The 17,155-nt window shown below is 43.5% G+C and overlaps 1 protein-coding gene across 15 annotated transcripts in view; it reads left to right on the top strand.

The window, feature by feature from the left end:
• The window catches only part of AGFG1 (ArfGAP with FG repeats 1), a 68,417-nt gene that overhangs the window by 11,253 nt on the left and 40,009 nt on the right, over positions 1 to 17,155 (top strand). For all 15 annotated transcript variants that reach the window (XM_074963883.1, XM_074963887.1, XM_074963882.1 and 12 more), the window contains exon 2: positions 6,622 to 6,715. In XM_074963883.1, the coding sequence (XP_074819984.1) occupies positions 6,622 to 6,715 (94 nt within the window). The remainder of the gene's footprint in view (positions 1 to 6,621; positions 6,716 to 17,155) is intronic.

Raw genomic sequence — 17,155 nt, 5'->3', positions numbered from 1 at the left:
AATATTTTGATGGATGGAATCTTCTGGAACTGCAGCAACTAGAAATAGAAGTGAATGGCTATTGGATGATTGAAATTCAGAGAACAAGAGCATGCCAGAAGTAGTGAAACATTAATAACAGAGACCTAATAAATTATGTAGATTTGGGGAAAGCCAAAAAAAAATTTATATGGAAAATTTGTTTACTAAACATGAACATGGAAAAACTGTTAAAGCTGAGTGCAAGTTCTGTTCTGTGTATGTGACATGTAGATAGAATGGAGAAACATGAATTCTTGTGATGTGTTCAGTGATGTGTCTGTCTACTGGCAAAGATTTATTGCAGTCAAATGGCAAGAAAGGGAAAACTGTTTTGCAGCAAAATTCTTCCTTCTCTGCATTCTCCTTCTGCTTCGTCTTTGGCAGCATCATCACAAAGCATGGAGTCGTTTGCTGAAGGCAGTAATATGAGTGACAATGAAAGTGGTGCTAGTTCTATTTCTTCATCTTCTAATAAGTTTCAGCATTGAAAACTTACTCCTGGGAAGTCTTCTGATCTTCAAGTTGGAATTAACAAGTTTTTTCGGCGAGAATATCCTTTGACCAGAAGAACCAACTTGACCATATATTTGCCAGAGGTATTTATGTCAGCAATACACCATTTCGTATAGTTGAAAATCTTTTAAGCTAGAAATTGTTGTAAATTACATCCAATTGATAAAGTACTGAGTAGGAAATGGCTTACAGGAACTCTTCCGAATGCCAAAGGAGATTATGTGAAAGAGAGAGGATTGACGTTCATATTGCACAAGCTGTCTCTGGTGTCTGATGGATGTAGCAATATTCACAATGAGGGTACCATCAACTTCATGAGAACTTCACAACTAGTGCTTTACTTATTCTGATGCACAATTGAGGATTAGCACATAGCCCAATAAATTGGTGACCAGTTGAAAAATATAATCAATGAATTGATTCCCAGAAGGTTATTTCCGTTAACTGACAATGTGGCTAATATGAAAGCTGCTTGGGCTTTGTTGATAAATGAGTATCCAAACCCTATGACGGATGTGCTGTCCTTACAACGTGGCTTCTCATTGGTGATGTTGAAGATCTGACCGCTCTCTGTGACATGACACAAGTGAAGAGCAGTGTGAAATTTTTCAGAAACACACTGAAAAATGGTACTTGTTTAATTTAGTACAACATTCAGTTTTACCCATCTTGAGTAACCCATCTAACACAACAAGGCTATCTGCTGTTAAATGCCTCAAAGAATTTCAGATATGCAAGAAGACTCTTCAGTCAGCCCTCGGTTGAAGAAGTGGTGGGGTCATATCCCCCTTCATCTCTTTGCCTAAACTGTAGCTCAGTCCATTCAGAATATGGAAAATAGTAGTTCTACATTGTATGAAGCCAAAAACAGGTTCCTGAATATTAAGAAACGTATTTGTGTAGTGGACTGTGAAAAGAACAGTCCACTTACAAAATCTGAAGAGAAAAAGATTATAGACAAAATATCATTGAAAAATCAGGTGGTCGTTCCTGCACATAATACTGCCTACCTTTTTGATCCATGCTTCTAGGGCAAGCCATTTCTGAAGACTAATGTTGTTCAGCTTGTGACCTCTTAATGGCTGTTTGAAATGTTCAAAGGATATCCAAATGAATGAACAAACAGTGCTGAGGGAGGTAGAAAATCTATAAAGCAAGAAGTGGCCCGTTCAGTTGCAAAGCAATGTGGAGTGCAGTCCCAGCAGTTAAATCAAAACACCTTGCTCCTTCATTGTGATGGAAAGGGGTGTCCTCCTTGCACTCTCGCTATGGTGGCAGAAATTTTTTAACATGTCCACGTACTGCTGCATGTGTAGAATGAAATTGGTCAGTTTGGGGAATCGTCCATTCAAAAACCAGGAATAGACTGAAGACCTTCATTGCTGGGAAGCTGGTGACTGTGAATCACAATTTAAGATTACAGAAGAAAATGGCATCTGAAAAGATGACTCAGTAATCACAAGACGAAGAGGAAGAAGGGGACGCTGATGAATTTGACGACAAAGATGTAAATGTAGCAGTTGAAGCTGATAAAGAAAAATAACAACAAAAAGCAAGATGCTTGTAGAGTTGGCTACCTACCTAGCATAAGTGCATTTAAAAATGACTGTTTCTTGCATAATTGCTGTGTGTTTAATTTTTCTTTTGTAACTGTTCAGTCTTGAAGTCCATTCACATTTAAATGCTAACCTGTAAAATTAATTATTTAATTTTCTAGAACTTCATTTCATTGTTTTTCATTGTTCTAGTTAAAATAACTCAGTTCAGTAATTTGTTTTTGTAATTAAGCAAAAATACCTAAGGCTAGGGCTACTGGAGACCACCAAGTCTTACTCTTTTTTTTTTTTTTTTGTGACTGTTCTAATTTGTGCTTAAAATATTTGTCAGTTTTTTGACAACTGGTCAATAATTAGCCAAATGTTATCTTTGGACCAGTCTTGGGTTTTATGGACTGCAGGAGATTCTTGTAGCAATGGTAACCAAAATGAAGGGCAGAAATGCTAGTCTAATCACAGAAGTAGATGAGTTTGCTGTGTTAATATGGTATTTGCATGTGAATAGAGCTGAAGTGTCTCGCTCTCTGTAGGTCTATAGATAAATGTGTACACTTGAACATATTTCCCTTTTTTTTTTCCCTGTTGTAATGTGTGTCCAACCATGCAAGCCCAAGATTCATTCTTGCCCATGTCAGCTGGACCTCAAACATTTGGAATGGCTTGAGTGTACACTTGCATTCCCTCAGATTGGTCGTCTCAGCAAATAGAGCAATATTTATCCCTTCTTCTTTCCCAGATACCAGCTTGAATTATTTCCAATGAGGAAGTAAAGTGAGAGTTTCTTTTTGTGAAACTAGAGGGCTGGAACTGGGGGCTGTTGTAGTGTATAAAGTGTCCTGCATCCCTACTTTCTCTTCTTTAAAGCATAACATGTTTTCTGATAACTTCAACTGTTTTGTAAAGACTGCCAGGTCACTTTCTTGAAACAACTGGGTATATCATACTTGATGAAGCACATGAGAATGATTTAGCAGGGGCTGCAGGTTTGTAGAAATTTTGGTGGTACCCTGAGCCCGCCCTCCCAAACTCTGCCCCCCACCTGCCTAAGGCTCTGGGAGGGAGTTTGGGTGGGGGGGGAGGAGGTCTGGGGTGCAGGCCCTGGTCTGGTGCAGGAGGGGTGCAGGGTGCAGGTTCTGGGAGGGAGTTTGGGTGCAGAAGGTGTGAGAGGTTGGCTCTGGGAGGGAGTTTGGGTGGGGAAGGGGATCTGGGGTACAGGCTCTGGGATGGAGTTTGGGTGCTGGGTGCAGGCTTTGGGGTGGGAGTGCAAGAGGGGGTGAGGGATGCAGGCTCTGGGATCGAGTCTGGGTGCAGGCTCTGGGCTGGGGGTCTGGGTGCAGGCTCTGGGAGGGGGTGAGGGGTGCAGTGCTTACCTGGGGCTCCTAGGCAGGGCAGGCCAGGGGGCCTCCGCATGCTGCTACCCCCCAGGCGCTGCCCCTGCAGCTTCCTATGGGGCGCTTGGGGCGGGAGCAACGCATGTAGACACAGACCCACCCCACCCAAGAGCCACTGGGAGGGGCTGGCAGCCATTTGGAGTGAGCAGGCAGGAAGCCACTCAGCTCCACTACGCTGCTGGTGGTGGGTGGGGCCCTGCGCCATTTTAAGTTGCTCAGTTGGGAGTGCCCAGGAGTGTAAGGTGGGGCTGAGGGAGAGACCGGGCCTCAAACTTTGTTGGAGCTGGGCTCCGGGGCAGGAATATTCCTGATGCCCAGGCACCACGGGCCCATAAAACTCGCCACCCATGTGGTTTAGTACAGGGGTTCTCAAACTTCATTGCACCGCAACCCCTTCTGACAAAAAAAAATACTACACAACCCCAGGAGGAGGGACCTGAGCCCGCCCAAGCCCCACTGCCCCAGGGTGTGTGTGGGGCTCAAAACCAAAGCCCAAGGGCTTCAGCCCCAGGCAGGGGGCCTGTAACCTGAGCCATGACCCACAGTTTGAGAACCACTGGTTTAGTATATTGGTGAAGCTATTCACTTTATGGCAACACATATGGTTAAATTGATCCTCTAATCCCTAATACCATCTGAACTTACTTTGGGGCCTGTGCAGCCAAAATGTGGGATGCAATGATCATTCCAGGGAGCTGTGAATATTTCACTTCATCACAATTAGGATTAGTTCTCAGAGTGGAGAAACTCCCTTAACACTAGAAATATTTTGAGTTTGATGTAATTGGGTATGGAATTAAACTGTAAATTGTTTACTTCTCTTGGTAAGATTCAGGTTGATGTTTTGCAGCAAAATAAGACCAGCAGGTGTTTTGAAATGTGGGTGCGTCCCAAATCCGTAGTTAGGCATCTCAACCCCAAATTGCTAACGTAATCTCATCCTTACAGGAGAGAGGACTAACAGGAAAAAAAAATCCTTCGGAACTTCTGATTTATCATCCGCTGAATTGTTTGCTTTTTATCAATGATCTTTTCCAGTGTGGTCAAAAGGAAATAATATTTTTCTTTAAGGGGAACTATTATTGAGTTTACAGTCTAATACTTAACTGGGGTCACTTGCTTTTGTAAAAAACATGTTTAAAGGGAGCCTGAGTCAGGCTTTGTGAACACCAATGTTAAATACCAAAAACAAATAACAACAAACTTTATTATCTAACCTATATTAGTAGAAATATATCAGTCACTCCCTTTTTATACCAAACTAATAATAATGAAATATCTACATCTTGGCTAATGTGTTAAATGTTCTGTTTAATTTTTTCCATCTATCCCCAAAACGGGAATTACTACAAGCACAAATATATAATATAAAAAACCAAAACCCTTGAGTAACTTCCATTCTACCCAAAACCTCTCCACCTGCAAATAAATAAATAAATCTAATGGCTCCTTCAAGCAAAACAGAATTTATCCCTCAAGCTGGATTGACACCTCATATCTTGAGTCAGGTCCTTCAAGATTGTTGCATAGTTAATAAAGTTGAACAAAAGGGGCCACAAGCTCCTAGGAGTAGCCTCTCAAGGAGTACTTAGAAGCTTGTATTATGCTCCTTACTTCTGAATCACTTCCTCAGTGGGCTGGTGTCCTTTGCAGCTGGAACTCCAACATCAAAAACACTAGATTAATGTTGACAAAACCTTGTTGCTACAAACCAAAACCTCATCCAGAGCTTCACACTGAACTACTGTTGTCCAACATCATTTTTTTTAGATTGGTCTCTGTATTAGTATAAATTATTGCATCGGATGCAAGAGTGCAGTGTAGCTAAAGCAAAAGGCATTTTAACCCCCTTGCATATCCAGTGCATACATTACATTAGAAGGCTCCAGTTAAAATGATTGTTGCCTATTTGCAAAACCATAAATGTTTTTAAACATTATCTTTATAATATTACCGGCAGGGTTTGTAGCATGTCTGTTACTAAGATTGCCCGACGCTTCCCATTAAGATCCTGTTTTCAATTTTTTGTAACTATGGCAGCGTTTTAACTTTGGGCTGGAATTTTCTATGTCAGGTGACTGTCTAAGGCTGATCTTTTTTTGAAATTTCAGCCATTTTGGAGGGGAAAGTGTAATTTTATGTTAAAATTTCTGGTGGTGATATCTTTCAGCAGCTCTAGTGCACCCATGCTTTGGTGCAAGGACTTTACATTTGGTGGGATGGGGGTGGGAGCAGGGGTGTAGCCTTTGTTAGGAATGTGTTGTTGGCTGTTTTCATGAAAATTTGGCCAAATTATAAGCCTTTGAAAAATTGTGATTTACGCATGCTCCATCTAGGTTCATTTTAGCAGCTAAATTCTCAGATTCTCTTGGCACTGAGCATGTTCTACTTTGGAGCTCAATGAGACTTTCCATTGGAGCTGTGCTGGATCTTGGTCTGGGCACTGGAACTGAAAGTAAGGTGCCTCTCTTGTGGTCTCATATTTTCCCCCACTGGTGCACAGGCAGTGTGAAGGAAGAAGCTGCCTGGATTTGAATGCAGAGGGAATAAGGCAGACATGGGGATGGAGGATGGACTAAATCGGAGCAAAGACAGGGTGGGCAGGGAGACTGGCAGGTGGAGATGGAAGCTGAAATTGACTAGGCAAAATGACTGGGACTGAGGACTAGTGGTAGGGTTGGGGAGAGGTCAAAGATCTGACAAAAAGCAAGATTGGGAAAGGAGCAGGGAGAACTGGGACTGGCTGGGCAAGGACTGGGAGAAGAAGCTGAGGTGTGGGGGAGGGAAGAAGATTAGATGAGTCGCTGAGGGAGGGACACTTGGACTGTAGGAAAAAAAGTTATGTAACAAAAACCTATCATAATTAACAGAGGCAAAATTAAGGTTGCACAAGCAAATATGGGGATTGACTTTGCAGGCTCAAAATTCTTTTAATGTAGTTTGTGTGTAGTATATTCGATATACAGTACCATTCAGGGTTCACTAGGTTGGTTGGCTGTAGTTTCACTGCATATCTTCCCAAGCCCAGCTCTTTAAACCATACTTTAATTTAAATTGTTTTTTAGCTTATTGGAAATATAGAAGTGGTATTACATTTTGATTTTTCAGAATACTGACAAACGTTTGTTCTTCTTCTTTAGGCGAGGTTTAAATCCACCCCACAGGGTTAAATCTATCTCCATGACCACATTCACGCAACAGGAAATAGAATTTCTGCAGAAACATGGGAATGAAGTAAGTGCTTATTTATTGTAGAATACCTAATGTTTGGTGAATGACTTAATTTGTTCCAATATTTGATTTTAAGAATTTCTCTAGAGAACATACGAGTGTTGCAGCCCAAAAGTAGACTGAAGAATTCAATCTTCTGAATGGACATTTTAAAAAAGAGAATTTCTTTCAGTTACCATGGGAAAACATTGTGATTTTGATCAATTAATGCACTATTCACTAACCAGGAGAGACCTGGGGTCATACAGCTGGAACCTTTACCCTTCTTTTTAGGTGTCCATTTCCCCTCCATTGGCTTGGAGAAAGTCTAGTCAGGTGCTTGAAGTATGTCAGTCCGTTATGCTGCAACTCCTATTACCTTCTGCTGTGTGTTCCTGAGAGATGCAGTATGCACTCTTATTTTCCTGCCCTGTAAGCTCCATCCATGGAGACTGAAGGCATCACCAGTGTCTGAAGACAAAGAATCTTAAACAGAATAAATCTGTTGCACGCTCTTATATCTATAGTGCACATGGCAAAAAGTCCGTAAAATCAGTTCCTGAAGCCCTTGAGGGGAGGAAGGGTAACAGAAGGAAAGGGGGCAGAGAACTTATTGGAGCCCACAGTGGAAGTATTACAGCATTATGGATTAGAGCAGTGGTCACCAACTGGTCGAACGCAATCGTCTGGCTGATCCTGAAGACTCTCCCAGGTTGATCGTGATCTCCGGCTGGTGATGTAGTGGGGCTGCCGCTAAGGCAGGCTCCCTGCCTGCCCTGGCCCCATGCTGCTCCCGAAAGCAGCCAGTAGGCCCCTGCGGAGGGGCAGGGGTCTTTGCGCTGCTCCTTGCTGCAGTCACTCCCCCCGCAGCTCCCATTGACTGAGAACGGTGAACTGTGGCCAATGGGAGCTCCAGAGGCAGTGCCTGCAGAGGGGCAGCACGCAGAGCCAGTACCCGCCCCCCCCCCCGCCCAGGGGCCACAGGGGTGCATTGGCCCCTTCCAGGAGTGGCGTGGGTCAGGGGCCTGAGCCTGCCTTAGCCTTGCTGCGCTGCCGACCGGGAGCCACCCGAGGTAAGTGCCACCTGGCGGAAGCCCGCACCCCACCTCCCTGCCCCAAGCTCAGCCTGGAGCCCCCTTCCGCACCCCGTTCTCCTGCCCCAGACTCATCCTGGAACCAGCCCCCTTCTGCATTCTGAACCCCTTGGCCCAAACACAGAGCCCACACCTCCTCCCGAACCCGAACTCCCTGCCCCAGCCCAGTGAAAGTGGGTGAGGGTGGAGAGAGGGTGTTGGAGTGAGCAGGGCGGGGCTTTGGGGAAGGGGCAGGGTAGATCCTGTGTTGCACTTAAATTCAAAAAGTGATCTTGTGCATAAAAAGGTTGGAGACCACTGGATTAGAGACTGTTGACAAGGCAAGTCACTAAAAATGATTAGGGCTATCAAAAAATTAAAAAAACCCTGTGATTAATCTCACTGTTAAACAGTAATAGAATATCAATTGAAGTTTGTTATATTTTTGGATGGTTTTTCTGCATTTTTCAAATGTATTGATTTCAATTACAGCACAGAATGCGAAGTGTACAGTGCTTACTTTATATTTATTACAAACATTTGCACTGTAAAAAGGATAAACAAAAGAAATAGGATTTTTCAGTTCACCTCATACAAGTACTGTAATCTCTTTATTGTGAAAGTGCAGTTTACAAATGTAGGGGTTTTTTGTTACATAACTGCACTCAAAAACAAAACAGCGTAAAACTTCAGAGCCTACAGGTCCACTCAGTCCTCCTTGTTCAGCCACTAGCTGAGACAAACAAGTTTGTTTACATTTACAGGAGATAATGCTCCCTGCTTCTTATTTACAATGACACCTGAAAGTGAGAACAGGCATTCACCTGACACTTTTGTAGCTGGTGTTGCAAGGTATTTATGTGCCAGATATGCTAAACATTCATGTGCCCCTTCATGCTTCGGGCACCATTTGAGAAGACATGCTTCCATGCTGATGACAGGTTCTGCTTGATAACGATCCAAAGCAGTGCGGACTGACACATGTCCGGTTTCATCATCTGAGTCAGATGCCACCAACAGAAGGCTGATTTTCTTTTTTGGTGGTTCAGGTTCTGTAGTTTCTGCATTGTAATGTTGCTCTTTTAAGACTTCTGACAGCATGTTCCACATCTTATCCCTCTGAGATTTTGGAAGGTACCTCAGATTCTTAAACCTTGGGATGAGTGCTGTAGCTATCTTTAGAAATCTCACATTGGTACCTTCTTTGCATTTTGTTAAACCTGCAGTGAAAGTGTCCTTAAAATGAACGACATGTGCTGGGTCATCATCCGAGACTGCTATAATTGCTATGAAATATATGGCAGAATGTGGGTAAAAGGGAGCAGGGGACACACAATTCTCCCCCAAGGAGTTCAATCCACAAATTTAATTAACACTTTTTTTTTTAAACAAGATCATCAGCATGGAAGCATGTAGGTAAGCATGAAGCTTGTAGGCGCTAAAGTTTTACTTTTTGAGTGCAGTTGTGTTTTTTTTAAAAAAAATTACATTTATAAGTTGCACTTTCACCAAAAAGAGATTGCACTACAGTATGGTGGGGGAATGGGGGGGCGGGAAGGATAGCTCAGTGGTTTGAGCATTGGCCTGCTCAACCCACGGTCGTGAGTTCAATCCTTGAGGGGGCCCTTTAGGAATCTGAGGCAAAAATTGGGGATTGGTCCTGCTTTGAGCAGGGGGTTGGACTAGATGGCCTCCTGAGGTCCAACCCTGATATTCTATGATTCTGTGATACTTCTATTAAGTTAATTGAAAAATACTATTTCTTCTGTTTATCACTTTTACAGTGCAAATATTTGTAATAAATATAAAGTGAGCATTATACACTTTGTATTCTGAGTTGTAATTGAAATCAATATATTTGATGTAGAGAAACATCCAAACATATTTACAACACATTTCAGTTGGTATTCTATTATTGTTTAACAGTGCGATTAAAACTGATTAATCGTGATTAATTTTTTGTTAATCGCATGAGTTAGCTGATTGACAGCCCTAAAATGACCATCCTTTATAACAAAATATAAACATGTTCTTTGACAATCTGGTTCAGCTTTAAGAATGAAAGTAGGAAAATCTTCTTTTTTAAAAAGCTGCTTTTTTTTGTGGTGATACATAGCACTTTCTGAAGAGTTTGACTAGCAATCATTTCTAGATCGACTTGAACAAAATCTGAAGTTATTAGTCTAATTATGAAACTGTTTGGCTCGTAACTGTTTAAAATCAAACATTTAAATCAGAATCGTGTTGCAGTTTCACAAATCTTCAAGTCAGGGCTTGAATACGTTATAAAATATTGTAGCTTTGTGTTGGTTTGGGGGTGTAGCTGGGGCTCTGAATGTTCTGATCACAGTGTAAAACTCTGATCGTGAAATTTGCTACAGATAGCAAATTTGCCCTCTTGTTCATAGCATTATGTTCTAGAATCAAAGTTTAGTTTAAAATATTACGATTGCCAAGAAAGCTTTTCATTGGTCTATATTCTGTTCACACTTTCAGTGTCTTCAAAAGTTTGCAACAGTGGCTAAGAGGTGCAAATAACTGCACTTTTACTACATGAAGATAACTAGCAGAAATCAGAGTAGCAGCCGTGTTAGTTTGTATTCACAAAAAGAAAAAGGAGTACTTGTGGCACCTTAGAGACTAACAAATTTATTTGAGCTACAGTGTTTTCCACTGAATGCATCCGATGAAGTGAGCTGTAGCTCACGAAAGCTTATGCTCAAATAAATTTTAGTCTCTAAGGTGCCACAAGTACTCCTTTTCTTATAGCAGAAATATACAGCTAATGTTTCACCCATAATACTAAACTCCGTTTTAAGGTGCCAAAACCATCAAACCCCACTGTCTGTTTTAATTGCTTCTGTGTTGCATTTGTATTATCAGTCCAAAAATCTTCAGTATGTTGAAAATTGAATGGGACAACATAGGCGGCTTGAATTTGATATCAAAACAAGTAACATGGGGATCACTGTGCTGACCGTATTGTTCCCTTTTCAAAATGCTGCTTTGACTTAAACAAAGCTGCTCCAAAAACCAGAGGGCCTCACTGGGTAAATTAGTTTCAGGTTGCCTTAGAGACACAGTAGCTTGTCCTTAGCGGTGAAGTATCAACAAGAGTAGATATCTTTAGTATAAGTTAAGTAAACTTAGATGAAGTATAAATGTTGATTACAGAGCATCTCTTGGATAGTGCTTTAATGTTTTAGTCAAAAAAAAAAAAATAATGGAACAATTAAAATATACTTGATTTGTTAAAATAAGCATTTTTTTTCTGTTGTCCTCTTGAGATATAAAATAGTCCAGAATCTATCTGCTTTCTGGAGAAAATTGGAGTATCCCAATGAAAAGCTTACCTTATTGGCCTAATTTGCCGCACAAAGTAGCACATTTTATGTACATCTTGAAAGCAGAAATAAGAAATAATATCCTTTCGTAGGAAAACTGTTGGACAGTTTCTTATATCAATGCTGTTGCTTTGCAGGGCTCTTTAACAAAATTGATTAGAAGTTGGCTGTCTAAGATTTTAGATATCTAATTTTAAACACTCCATTCCAAAAAACTTTCCCAGTTCTACCTGTTTACTGGAAATCAGGGCAAGTAGATGTTTAAATCTGTCTTTTGGCACTTTATCTTAAATTTTGACCTTTGTGGCTGAACAATGATTCTTTTCAATTTTGTCAATCAAAAATGCATTTAAAAAATTTTTTTAAAGGAAATGCCTGACCTGTAACAATGTCTAGTGATTTAAGGTGGCCTTGTCCAGCTCTTTAGAAGGCCAAATCCATGAGTAATCCATCCTAACTTGTGACTTAGACGTGAAACAGTTGGGTGCATTTTCAGTGGCCTGTTATAAAAATTTAACTCACTCAAGTTGTTAGCTTTGCTTGTACATTGGATGGAAAGGTAGTGTTGGACAGAAAATAATATAATGCATATTGAGACAAAAAAGAGAAGGCTGGTCTTGACTAACAAGTATTGAATTGTTTAAAAGCTAATAAAATAAGCATGAATGTTGTTGTAGCATGTACGCACAGTCCATTGAAAATTAATTTGGATTGTTGCCCTACTGTTTGTCATTCCAATTGTAACTGGTGGCAGACATTTTGACTGCCTACAGCACACACCAATAACAGCTGCAACGATTGGTTATTTTGTTTTGTTCTCTCACCCGCTTGTATCTGGCAAGAAATGTAATGCCATATTTAACATGATTGGCTCCTTAATCTTTGTTTTAGACTAGTTCACTTTATTATGTGGTAATTAATGTATATGAGCCCCTAATTCCAAGGGCTGGTCTACACTGCCAAGCTTTTTTGCCAAAAGGCAGCTTTTGGTGATGAAATAGCAGAGGTGTACACATTGCAAAGCCACTTTTTGCGATGAAACTAGTCTATTGCAGCGCTGTTAAAAAAAAAAACAAAAACAAAACAAAACCTCGATGAGAGTCAAGGCTTTTTGTGCCAAGGCTTTATCGCTGTAGTGTCAGTGTAGACACCATGCTTAATTTTAGCGCTGTTATTGGCCTCCAGAAGGTGTCCCACAATGCCCATCCTGACCACTTTGGTGAGCATTTTCAACTCCGCTGCCCTGCCCCCACATAAACCGCCTTCCACCACTCCCCCTTTAAAGCCTCGGGAATTTTGAAATTCCCCTTTCTGTTTGCTCGGCATGGAGAGCTCACATCGCATCCTCCCACGTGGCTATGGCTTCTCCGTGCAGCAAACTATCTCACTCTTGGACCACTGGAGCTTCTGGATCTGATAAGTGTTTGGGGAGAGGAGGCTGTCTAGTCCCAGCTTTGCTCTAGCCATAGGAATTTCGATACCTATTGCCAGCTTGTGTGGAGCTTGTGCGAAAAGGGATCTGAGTGGGACACACTGCAGTGCAGAGCAAAGGTGAAGAAGCTGAGGAACGCATCCCACAAGGCAAGGGAGGCAAACTTTCTTTCCAGTACTGTTCCCCAGACTTGCCATTTTTATAAGGCGTTGGATGCTATCCTAGAGGGCAACCCCACCTCCACCGCCAAGAGCACTTGTGGATACTTCGGCATGTCTGAAGCTAGTAGAAAGTGTACCTAACCCAGAGGAGGAAGTCCATTAATGACGAGGTGGAGACTGAAGAAGATGTGAAGCCCATGGCAGAGTTGCCTGGTGGTGCATCCAGTCAGGAGCTGCTCTCTATTCTAGAGGTGTCTAGCCAGTCTCAGCAGTTGCTCTCTGGCGAGCCAGAACAAGGAGAGGAGAGGAGAGAGAAATATACAAGGCTGGCTGTGTTTCTGTGTGCCGGGCACTTCCCTGCACAGCGAGGCAGTACAACGAAACATGGAGTTGATGCACTCCAAGATTTCACAAGAATACTCCAGAGAGATCTCTAGGAAACTGTCCTGGAGGTACTCAGCAATCCTCTGCCAGAGATTACTTGGCAGAGCTGCTTTGTTCCTTCCCCCATTGAGAGACGCTTTCCTGTGCCACTCTGCAATTACTTGGGCAGGGCTAAAGGCTGCACACAGGCAAGCAGCATAGGGATTGGGGCAGAAGCCACAAGTATGTAGCAGATGCACCCTTGCTTCCCCTCAGGAGTGAGATATCTTCCCTAGTGACCCCACCTGTGGAAAGTGGTGGGGAAATTTAGAGTGTTGCCCCCCATAAGTACCCCACAACCCTTTCATATTGCTTTTCAACAATGAAGAATGCCCCTGCCCTTGGGTTCACTCGCCATACTTGGGGTGTTCTCCTGCACATGTGCTTGCCTAGGGTCACAGAGAAACTAAGTATGTTACCAGCTGTGTATTTTAATGTAGTATTTCAATGCTCTGTGTGTAGTTGACAATAGTGCTTCTGTTTGTTGTTAATTATGCCTCTCCAGACAGGACCTTGAAGTCCTCCCAACAGCAGCAGAGCATCTGCGCCAGATAAAATGCCCAAGACGAAGCAAGGAAGATATATTCTGGGAGGTGCTGCTTCAGTCAGAGGCAGAAAAGACTGAATGCAGGAAATGGAGGAAAAGTGACAAGCAGGAAAGAAAGTAAAATGATGCGTACAATAGGGATGCTACGGAGAGGCTTATAAAAGTTTTGGAGCATGAAACTGACATGCTCCAGTCTCTTGTAACAGTCCAGACTGAGCAGATGCGTGTGCGCTCTTCCCTTCAGCACATTCAGAACTCTTTCTCGTGCGCTCCACAAACTCCCCCTGCACATTCCATTCTGCTTTCTGGCACTTCGTGCTTTCCTCTACACTCCACCCCCACAGACAGCTTTTCAAACAAAAGCTGGACTTACGCTAGCTCTGAAAGTCATTCCTGCCCCCAGTACCTTCTCCCCTACCAAAAATCTGTGTGTGCGTGTGGTGGTGTGGTTTATTTGGCAATAAAAGCAAAGTTCTTTGAATTGTAAGCACTTTTTATTTATTTCCATGCAAGTTACAATAGCAGATGACACCTGCAAATCAACAGGCACTTTTTATCAATTCCTTACATTGAATCCTAGGCCTTAACAATCACAACTGCTTTGTAGTATACCAAATTTAATTAGCCATTACAGTCCCACGCATAGCAACAAACATTACTGGTTTTCATTTTCGAAGTGTTGCCTCAAGGCATCTCTGATTCTCATTGCCCCACATTGCACTCCTTTGATAGCTTGGGTATCTGGCTGCTCAAAATCAACAGCCAAGTGTTCTGCCTCGGCAGTCCACCCCTGAGTAAACTTTTCACCCTTCCTTTCACAAATATTATGCAGTGTGCAACATGCCTCTATAACAGGGGTGGGCAAACATTTTGGCCCAAGGGCCACATTGGGGTGCGAAATTGTATGGAGGGCCGGGTAGGGAAGGCTGTGCCTCCCCAAACAGCCTGGTCCCCGCCCCCATCTGACTACAGCCCTGCCCCATCTAACACCCCTGTTCCCCCCCCCCCACCCCCAGAACCTCTGCCCCATCCAACCGCTCCCTGTCCCCTGACTGCCCCCCAGGACTGGCCCCCTTACCATGCCGCTCAGAGCAGCGTGTCTGGCAGCCGTGCCGCCCAACCGGAGACAGACACGCTGCCATGTTGCCCTGCAGGAGTGCACAGCCCTGCTGCCCAGAGTGCTGCCCACGCAGAGGCATGGCTGTAGGGGAAGGGGAATAGCCGGGGAGGGGCTGGGGGCTACCCTCCCTGGCGGAGAGCTCGGGGGCTGGGCAGGACGGTCCCGTGGGCCACAGTTTACCCACCTCTGCGCTGTTACCATGGGAGTATTTTCCTCATTAAGGTAGGTGCGATTTAATGGCCTTGCACACTTGCGTTAACACAGCACTGACAGTCGACTTCTCTACTCTAAATTGGTTCGCGACTGACCGGTAGCAGTCTGGAGTCGCCAGCTTCCACACTGCAGTTGCCACACGCTTCTCTACCAACAGGGCAGCTCTCATTTGGGCGTCCTTGCACCGCAGGGCTGGGGCAAGCTCTGCACACGGTTCCAGGAAGGTGGCTTCCAACATCCGAAAGTTCTGCAGCTGCTGCTCATCATCCGAGACCTGCATAATGGTACGATCCAACCATTCTGTGCTAGTTTCCTGAGCCCAAAAGCCATGTTCCATTGTGTTCACCTCCTCTGTGAATGCCAAAAGCAATCCCGTGTTGCTGCTTTCCATGTCGGACACAGTGTCCGGCAACTGTGACTGCTGTTGCCTTCATAACTTCAAGAATAACTCCACTACTATTGTGCTATGTGCTAGTGCTAACTAGCAGAGCAGTGGAAATCAGTGCGGGGATCCATTCCTGCAGGTAGATGTGGTGGGGCAAGCAGAAAACAAGGGACGTTGAAAAATGCCATGAACTGAAGATAGAAGCACTTGCACTGCTTTCCGTCCAGGCATTCCATCATGGGGTATTGAGCCCGGACCCATGATGCCCCGCGATCTCCCTCCACCTTCCAACAAGACCTAGCGGCAGAAGTGGGGAGAACTGCACTGTGGGATAACTACACGCATTACCCTGCTCTCATTGCTGATGCAAGTGCCGCAAGTGTGAACATACTATGCTGCCAGTGGAAGACAATGTGAACACACACGAGCGATTTTCTTTAAGTGCTTTTTTTATCAGCAACCAAACTCTCAGCAAAGAAGCTCTGCCAGTGTAGACATAGCCTAAGTAATAATTATTTATGCACCATAAAGGACTAGATTAAATACCCACTGGGAGAACTGAGTATATTATTACAATTTAAACACTTTCAGCTTTCCTGGGGCATTATATTGAGTAGTAAACTTGTTGCTGCATAACCCAGATTCATTATCACTGACTGAAACAAACACATTAAGAAGCACAATGTATTTGAATTTTTATTAGGCCTCTTTATATATCCCCTTTTCTTCACTCCTTCCAAGCCCCCTCTTCTGTTCTGTTAATTGCTGAAATATGGCATGAAAGGAATGTCAGTGTGCTCATACTTTTTAGTCCTAAGTGTTAAGATCACTTTGTGTGCTCTCTATTACTACCTTGGAGTATGGTGATTTTTGTTTTTTGTTTTTGTCTCTATCCCTATCCCGTCCCCCTCGCAAAAAACCCCACCCCACTTACTCGTGAACTAGAGCAAGCATATAACCATCCACGTAAAGAAGTTTGTGTGAAGCATCCTCGTTTATGCATCTGATGGCTTTCATTCTCCATCTGCCACATGTTTACATATTAAATTTATTAATAATACTTTAAAACATTTAATCCCACATTTGGTGGCATCAGGCAGAAAGTCCAAAGACTACCAAAGTGTACACTTGCTTTTCTCCATTTCATACTAAAAAAAAATTCTACAGAGTGCTATTGAGAGACCTATCAAGCATTCTTTCATGTAGTTTATAAATTACTAGAATAGACTTCCTCCGATGTCAAACTTTATCAAACGGCTAGGACTACAGATATTCTTCTAGAGCTCAACAGTCATTCATTTTGACTCCTGATTTTTCATAATTACAGCATCAAACATTGGTGCTCCATGGTGTCGGAAAGGAATTGGCCATCTAGTACCTACAGTCCTGGAAGAATATTTCCCAGTTAACCGGTTGTTGTACGATAGTCTAGTCCGGGGCGGGCAAACTTTCTGGCCTGAGGGCTGCATCGGGTTTCCAAAATTGTATGGAGGGCCGGTTAGGGGAGGCTGTCTCTCCCCAAACAGCCAGGCGTGACCCAGCCCCGCCCCGCCCCCTATCCGACCCTCCCGCTTCTCCCCACCCGCTCTCGTTCCCCGGGCCACCCGCCGCGTCCAACCCCCTCCCTCCTTCCTGACTGCCCCCCCCCCCCCCCGGAACCCCTACCCCATCCAACCACTCCTTTTTCCCTGACTACCCTCAGACCCGTCGCCCCTGCCTCCTATCCGCCACCCCTGGCTTCTTGCTCCCTGATGGCTCCCTCGGGA

This window comes from Natator depressus, chromosome 9 (genome assembly GCF_965152275.1).
Source record: "Natator depressus isolate rNatDep1 chromosome 9, rNatDep2.hap1, whole genome shotgun sequence".
NCBI classification, from domain to species: Eukaryota; Metazoa; Chordata; order Testudines; family Cheloniidae; genus Natator; species Natator depressus.
This window is presented reverse-complemented; position numbering and strand designations above follow the sequence as displayed.